The sequence below is a fragment of the Episyrphus balteatus genome, chromosome 4 (genome assembly GCF_945859705.1).
Source record: "Episyrphus balteatus chromosome 4, idEpiBalt1.1, whole genome shotgun sequence".
NCBI lineage: Eukaryota > Metazoa > Arthropoda > Insecta > Diptera > Syrphidae > Episyrphus > Episyrphus balteatus.
In genome coordinates, this window is record NC_079137.1 from 49,384,845 (window position 1) to 49,392,876 (window position 8,032).

An 8,032-nucleotide genomic window follows, 5' to 3' on the forward strand; every position below is an offset into this window, starting at 1 on the left:
AGAAAAAAATTAAAAAATCAATTTTCAATTTCAAAATTTTCTAATTCACTGAAAATTCAATATTTTCAAATTAGCAAGATGTTTTCTTGTAGGGAATTAAACGTTCTATAAAAAGTTCCTTGGCAGCAAATTAATTGCTTTAACCGTTTAGAAGATAATCGTATTCAAATCGCAAATGCATACTTGTCATAAGAAAACTATTGAAATCAGTGGGCATTGGTTTTGATACTAATATCTTCTTAACGGTTAAAGCAATTTTTTTTAACGGCTTAAATTTTCACCAAATTTTTTTTTCATCATCCTGAACAAGATTTTCGAAGTAACTTTCAAGAAAAAAAAAATATTTTATTTTTTTGGCCCAGTCTAAAAACCACGCATCCAAAACTTATAAAAGATACATTTTTGCACTCTGCTATTCACTCCTCTTCGGATTTGATACAATTTTGGCATAAAAACTTTTACCTTAAAAAAATATGCTACTTTTTCGGAAAAACGGCCATATTTCTATATTCACTTAAAATTCCAAAGGTCATGTCCTATTCCATGTCCATACCTTGAACCCTACGAGGACAAATAACAAATTTCCAGCCAAAAAAAAAATGTACTTCAAATACACAAAAGTCATTGTTTTAACTCAAATTTAGTTGTCGCCATGCCAAACTGTATGATGCGTTCATACTTCTCCGAGCTTGTAATTCATAATTTTTGTAATTTTAGAAACAAAACTACTGTTCATTTCATTTACATTTCAATGTGCGGTTATCCAACACATTTACGTCAATAATTTTATTCATAAAATCAAAAATATTAAATTTAATGACAATGACTCTAGGACTACCCCCGCACACATTATGATTTGTTGATCTCACCATCAACCCACAAAAACCTCAAACAGCTAAAACAGAAAAAAACATTACGAGTATATGTTTCAAAAATACTAGAAGTAAAGTGAATATAAATTGAATTCAAGTAAAACCATTATACAACCGAATGATGTGTGTAAGGATATGAAGGATGGACATAATACGAGTGTATGATATGATATCCTTCTCAGACTAAAAGTAACCATCACATCTTTTTCTAGGATGATGAGAGACACATATACGGCGTAAACTTAATTACTGCCATGCAACATTTAACTTCACCGCATCCTATATAGAATTTTCTCTTTGATCCTTGACGAAGAGCCTTATGCCAAGGCGCGTCCACCGGATATATCCGTTTTAACGCGAATTTGTCTGTCTTCTATTCTTCTATAGTTTTTTTGCCTTTTGAGTTCTTCTTCTATATAAATAGCTTAAGAGCCTTTCTGCATTCACTTTCAAACAGTTAGTCGTTCATTGTAGACGTATTGTGTCTGTCCTCTCTGCACAATATCCTTTATATTGCAACCAAACAAGCAAAAGTGTGTATAAAAAAATTGTTTGAAGTTAAGATTATAACAAAAAATTACATAAATTCAACAGAAAAAAAGAAAATATTACCCAAACACCATGAAGTTGGCATATTGCATATTAGTTTGTGCTTTTTTGAAATTGGCATTCTGTTTGCAGGTAACAAAATTGTCCTTGTGGATATTTTCAAAAAAAAAAAAAACAAAATTTTCTTTCCAATATTTTTAAAAATGATTTTTTATTTACTTTTTTTAAAACAGAAACCTGCCAATCTAGTGGACGATGAAAGTTTCTTTGATGTTCAAAGAGGTAAGTTTAGTCAACCATATGGATAAAGGATATTTGAACAAAAGTTCGTTTTTTAAAAATTGAAAGTCAACAGAAATGTTGAGAGGGTGTATAATGTATACTTTACCTGTGCATAGTTTCATCAGTGATCCAAAAGGAAGAAAATTCATTTTTTTTTTTCAATTTGGTTTTTTGATTTTAAACAAAAAGTTGATCAAAGAAATAATTTTACATCCAAAACCAATTCAATTTTAAATTTTGATTCTTTCAAGTTTCGTGGTTCTTTAATAACTTAATAAATTTTTGTGCAAAATAATTTTGTTTTTACCTACAAATTTTAAAAATTGTTTTTTTTTTGAAACGATTTACCACCTTTTCTTTGATCAAGTGGAAAAAAATGTTCTTTTTTTTTTCATTTTAACTTCTTGCCTAATGACGAGTGACAGTTAAATAACTTCAATGTTTCAATCCATGATTACAAAATCAGTCACAGTTTTGTGCTCTATATAAGACTTAAAACATATTTAGCAACTTCATTCAAACTTAAAAGTTACTCGTTTGGAACTTACTTGAAACTTATTTTTGAATAAAATCAATTTTTACCGATGAAAGAACTTAATTAAACCGTTCTTGAACAGGCTTTTAGTTAAGCACACTCATTTTTCAAACGTCCTTATTTTTGAACCAGTTTCTAAATGTGCCCAAGATTTGATGTAAATTTACAATTTTTTCTACCACTTTAATAAATTTTGATCACATTTTTGTGCTTTTCGGTGCTTTGCAGACAGACAATTTCTCATGGCTTTTGTTTACACCTAATGTTCAGATAACGTTATCCATTTGCCTTCAATATTATTCCTGACCAATTAATTGGAATCCTATATCACGGATCATAATCTGACTTTGACAATTTTTGTAGACATTCACTGATCTCTATAAGCAATCATTGCCACTACCGGACAAATGCGTTTTAACCACAAAAATGGTAGTTTTTCGTGAATTGATTTTCTCGAGACCATATGGATATTAGATTCTGTTCAATATAATTCACAGTTTCCTATTAACAATTCTTTCAAAATTTTTTTGATCTTTGAATAAAAATCTTTATTACCGACTTTCAAAAAGGAGGATTCAATTGGTCTGTATTTTTTTTTTTTTTTTTAATGTTTGTTACCTCATAACTTTGGACGTAGTGAACCAATTTTGATAATTCTTTTTGTATTGGTGCCTGCAGTGTGGTCCCATTTCAATTTCGTTCATTTTGAACCATAGCAACTATGAGAAAAACCATTTAATCCAGTTTTGGTCCATGGAAGTCGGTTTTGTTTTTTTTGATAAAAATGATTATTTTTGACTTACTTATGATACTCAAGCGTCAAGCTTGAATGAAAACAATATTGTTGGTTAATTTGTTGATCAATTGCGATTAGACACGTTGGCGCATCAGATCACCAACATATACCTAAAAATTATAACTTGAAGAATAACTAATGGTTATCTAAAGTTTTCTGCAAATATTCAATAAACACAGAGACTCTAAAGCATGCTTCCAAGTTTGAGTGAAATTTTCTGCAAATTTTCGCCTTTTCGTTGACAGATTCAAGACTTGCTCAGGACTCAACAAAAAAACTTATAGCTTCTTGCGCATAGTTGGTACATGATTATAGTAGCTCAAAATAATAATTATACACAATTTTGAAAAACTCTGTTCTAGAAACTAAAGGAACTTTTGAAAAAATATTTTACAGACCGTGTCCTAAATTTCTTTCTTTCTTTTGCATTCCTAGACTTAAACATGTATATGCCGTAAATTCTCTTTAAACATTTCATTAACTCCTTTTTTACATGTTTTGATGAGAATTTTCTGATGAGTGTCAACGTAAGAAATCATCCATCCAAATGAATCTATCCGGTCAATTTGAATAATTACTTTCAAATCATTTACCCATACGTTAAGCACTCGTTGCTGGGATGTTAGATCTTTATTTATGATGTCTAAATCGTCAGCAAAGAATAACTGATGCAGCTTTGGGTCCATCACTTTACCTTCAAGCAGATATTTTAAAACACTAATTAATAGTAGAGAACTCAAGACGCTTGCTTGGGGTATACCTTACTGTGATTTTGAATTCTTTGGTGACTCCAGCTGCACATCTTCCTTAAGAAACCAGTTCACTCTACATGTCAATAACTATCGGTACATAGGTTTCTGGAATTTCCGATCGCTCTACGTATTCTTCTTCCTAATTAAAAGAAGGAAACATTTCCTCCATTGATGAGTCATTCGATCACCTCTTATAAGCTTTTAGCTATTTGAACTCAATATCTCCTAACTCTTTCCAAAGCTTAGAGAGTATATTTCGTCTTTAAACTAGTGATGGGAACTATCGAATAAAAGTATCAAACTATCGACAGTTGTAAAATATTCATTCATTCGATAGTTTTAAATCATTCACTCATTCATTCATTTAGTTACTATTTTCATTCGAATAGTTTTTTCATTCGATAGTTTAGTTATTATTTTCATTCGAATAGTTTTTTCATTCGATAGTTTAGTTACTATTTTCATTCGAATAGTTTTTTCATTCGATAGTTTAGTTACTATTTTCATTCGAATAGTTTTTTCATTCGATAGTTTAGTTATTATTTTCATTCGAATAGTTTTTTCATTTGATAGTTTAGTTACTATTTTCATTCGAATAGTTTTTTCATTTGATAGTTTAGTTACTATTTTCATTCGAATAGTTTTTTCATTTGATAGTTTAGTTAATATTTTCATTCGAATAGTTTTTTCATTCGATAGTTTAGTTACTATTTTCATTCGAATAGTTTTTTCATTCGATAGTTTAGTTATTATTTTCATTCGAATAGTTTTTTCATTCGATAGTTTAGTTACTATTTTCATTCGAATAGTTTTTTCATTCGATAGTTTAGTTACTATTTTCATTCGAATAGTTTTTTCGTTCGATAGTTTAGTTACTATTTTCATTCAAATAGTTTTTTCATTCGATAGTTTAGTTACTATTTTCATTCGAATAGTTTTTTCATTCGATAGTTTAGTTACTATTTTCATTCGAATAGTTTTTTCATTCGATAGTTTAGTTACTATTTTCATTCGAATAGTTTTTTCATTCGATAGTTTAGTTAAAATTTTCATTCGAATAGTTTTTTCATTCGATAGTTTAGTTACTATTTTCATTCGAATAGTTTTTTCATTCGATAATTGAGTTACTATTTTCATTCGAATAGTTTTTTCATTCGATAGTTTAGTAACTGTTTTCATTCGAATAGTTTTTTCATTCGATAGTTTAGTTACTATTTTCATTCGAATAGTTTTTTCATTCGATAATTGAGTTACTATTTTCATTCGAATAGTTTTTTCGTTCGATAGTTTAGTTACTATTTTCATTCAAATAGTTTTTTCATTCGATAGTTTAGTTACTATTTTCATTCGAATAGTTTTTTCATTCAATAGTTGAGTTACTATTTTCATTCGAATAGTTTTTTCATTCGATAGTTTAGTTACTATTTTCATTCGAATAGTTTTTTCATTCGATAGTTTAGTTAAAATTTTCATTCGAATAGTTTTTTCATTCAATAGTTTAGTTACTATTTTCATTCGAATAGTTTTTTCATTCGATAATTGAGTTACTATTTTCATTCGAATAGTTTTTTCGTTCGATAGTTTAGTTACTATTTTCATTCGAATAGTTTTTTCATTCGATAGTTTAGTTACTATTTTCATTCGAATAGTTTTTTAATTCGATAGTTAAGTTACTATTTTCATTCAATAGTTTTTTCATTCGATAGTTTAGTTACTATTTTCATTCGAATAGTTTTTTCATTCGATAGTTTGATACTATTTTCATTCGAATAGTTTTTTCATTCGATAGTTTAGTTACTATTTTGATTCGAATAGTTTTTTTCATTCGATAGTTTAGTTACTATTTTCATTCGAATAGTTTTTTCATTTGATAGTTTAGTTAGGTACTATTTTCATTCTAATAGTTTTTTCATTCGATAGTTTAGTTACTATTTTCATTCGAATAGTTTTTTCATTTGATAGTTTAGTTATTATTTTTATTCGAATAGTTTTTTCATTCGATAGTTTGATACTATTTTCATTCGAATAGTTTTTTCATTCGATAGTTTAGTTACTATTTTGATTCGAATAGTTTTTTTCATTCGATAGTTTAGTTACTATTTTCATTCGAATAGTTTTTTCATTCGATAGTTTAGTTACTATTTTCATTCAAATAATTTTCTTAAACGACTATTTTTATACGATAGTTTTTATTCGATAGTTTATTCGATAGTTTGTTCGATAGTTTTTATTCGATAGTTTTATTCGATAGTTTTTATTCGAATGAATAAATAAATGAATGAATGATAGTTCAAATCATTCAGTTACTAACTATCGATGGTTCAAATAATTCGATAGTTCCCGTCACTAATTTAAACTGTCATGGTGAAGCTATTTAAATGTATACGCTGCGAAATTGTACATTTGTGGATGATTGCGTTATATTCTACAAGAAATTCGTCTTGATCATTGTTAATGAACTTTGGCGAACGAATTTTCTGAGCAATTCTCATTACTTTGCATTTCTTCTTCACTTATTTCTTGAAAATCCTTGATTGAACTTTGAGACTCTGATTGATTTTAAGCAATTTGTTGAACTTCATGCCTTAATACTGCATTCGACTGGCAATCTAATTCCATTTAAGAGTGTCAGTTTGAAGCTACTACAATGTCATTGAACAGAATACTTTGCCCTACTTTTCGTTTGAGGTTTTGCTGTTTACGACCAATCATTCTATACCCACAATTTCTTTATACTTTTTTGATAGTTGGAGTGGTTACATGAGCTTAAAACCTTCAAGTTCATACAAAACCTAGCTCAGCAATCGGATTTTGTTATTTTAAAAGTCATACCTATTAATTCTATTGGATATCCATTCAATTTGTATCAATAGAATCAAATTTCATCAAAGTGGGAAGTCCTTTTCTTAACACATATTTCCTTATTTAATAAATCCATTTTTAATAAAAATATTCTCTTTTCAATAACCTATAAAAAAATGTGATGGTATTGTTTGCTATTTCAAAGGAGTCATGTGAAGTTATTGAAATGAAATTCCTTCAAATTGATTTTAAATCAATTCATAAAATGTCCTTACAAAAGAACAACAGGTTCAAAAACATCACCAATGTTAATAATATTTTAAATGAAAATCGAGAACTGTAATAAAATTTTGCCACAAAGAAATTTTTATATCAATTGGACTTATTTTAAACTTATTCAAAGATTATTTTGAAATTTCAGGTCCATCCAGTTTTGCAAGTACCGACAAGAACTACCTCAGGTAAATAAATATTGATATACTATCCAATAAAATTTTAAACTTACTTCATAAATCGTTTCTTAATTTGTTTCTAATAGATTTCTGGCTATGGCAGAAAGGAATATTGTGCAATGTGTTTTTTGTAATTTTATGCTTTTAAACAAATACATGATTGGAAGGAGTCATTTTACCAAGGATCGTCTTATTCAATGTTCATATTATTCACCTGAAAGATGTTTGAGTTATTTTGAAAGTTATTTAAATGAAACTGATGCTGACAAGACCAACAAACGCAAGAGGCAATTTGATGAAATTGACAAAACTGATCCCGGATTTAGTACATTGAATCAAATCCATTAAGTAAATTCAAACAAACTGAAAATATTTTATTAACAAAATTTTATTCTAAAAATTGTGTGCTGCTTTCGACAGAATATTTATTGTGTCTTTCTTTTTGTTTATAAATAATTTACTATATAAATGTATTTGTTATTTAACTGATTTGAATTGAGTCCAATGAAATATAATTATAAAAAATTTAGATAGAAAAATTATTTGTTTTTTGCTTTTTAAACACAAAAATTTAAGGATTTTTGAATTTGTACCTAGCGTTGATTACATTGAATAAAACTGCCGCGATAATGTAATGAAATAACTCGTATTATCTTTATTGCTTACAAAATAATAGAGCTTTTAAAACTTTTTAATGAATGTGTTTGATATGCTGTTGTGTAGTGAGCCAACTTTTTGGTTTCCGAAATAAACAAAAAAAAACAATGATGTCATTAATTTTCTTGACTATTCCAAGAGTTAATAATTTTGTACAACAAAAAAATAAATGTTCAGTTAGGTGTAACAGTTTAATGATCAAGATTCACAAGAGTATTCAGAGTTTTTTAATCTATACATTATAACATAGTTGATAAGTTGATTGAGACTGACTGAGATTGCAAAGTGTCTTCAAAGTTTTTAATTTATTTTTTTCCTGATATATATTTATTTAA

At 27.8% G+C, this 8,032-nt stretch overlaps 1 protein-coding gene across 2 annotated transcripts; it reads left to right on the forward strand.

Moving 5' to 3' along the window:
• The first annotated feature begins 1,310 nt into the window (after nucleotides 1-1,310).
• Nucleotides 1,311-7,647, forward strand: LOC129919493 (uncharacterized). 2 transcript variants are annotated; one of them, XM_056000388.1, is made up of 5 exons: nucleotides 1,311-1,405; nucleotides 1,467-1,553; nucleotides 1,655-1,703; nucleotides 7,010-7,049; nucleotides 7,127-7,647. In XM_056000388.1, the coding sequence occupies exons 2-5, from the start codon at nucleotides 1,494-1,496 to the stop codon at nucleotides 7,386-7,388; spliced, it is 411 nt and encodes a 136-aa protein (XP_055856363.1). In that variant the 5' UTR covers nucleotides 1,311-1,405; nucleotides 1,467-1,493; the 3' UTR covers nucleotides 7,389-7,647. The 2 variants fall into 2 exon arrangements, with proteins under 2 accessions (XP_055856363.1, XP_055856362.1); XM_056000387.1 differs by having other exon boundaries at nucleotides 1,313-1,553; nucleotides 7,127-7,646.
• The last annotated feature ends 385 nt before the right edge of the window (nucleotides 7,648-8,032 follow it).

What these genes read in the sequence shown, in the direction of transcription:
- LOC129919493 (XM_056000388.1), top strand. Translation starts at nt 1,494, where the DNA reads ATGAAGTTGGCATATTGCATATTAGTTTGTGCTTTTTTGAAATTGGCA. An exon ending in AATTGGCATTCTGTTTGCAG is followed by an intron (nt 1,554 to 1,654) that starts GTAACAAAATTG and finishes TTTTTAAAACAG; the next exon opens with AAACCTGCCAATCTAGTGGA. An exon ending in TTTCTTTGATGTTCAAAGAG is followed by an intron (nt 1,704 to 7,009) that starts GTAAGTTTAGTC and finishes TTGAAATTTCAG; the next exon opens with GTCCATCCAGTTTTGCAAGT.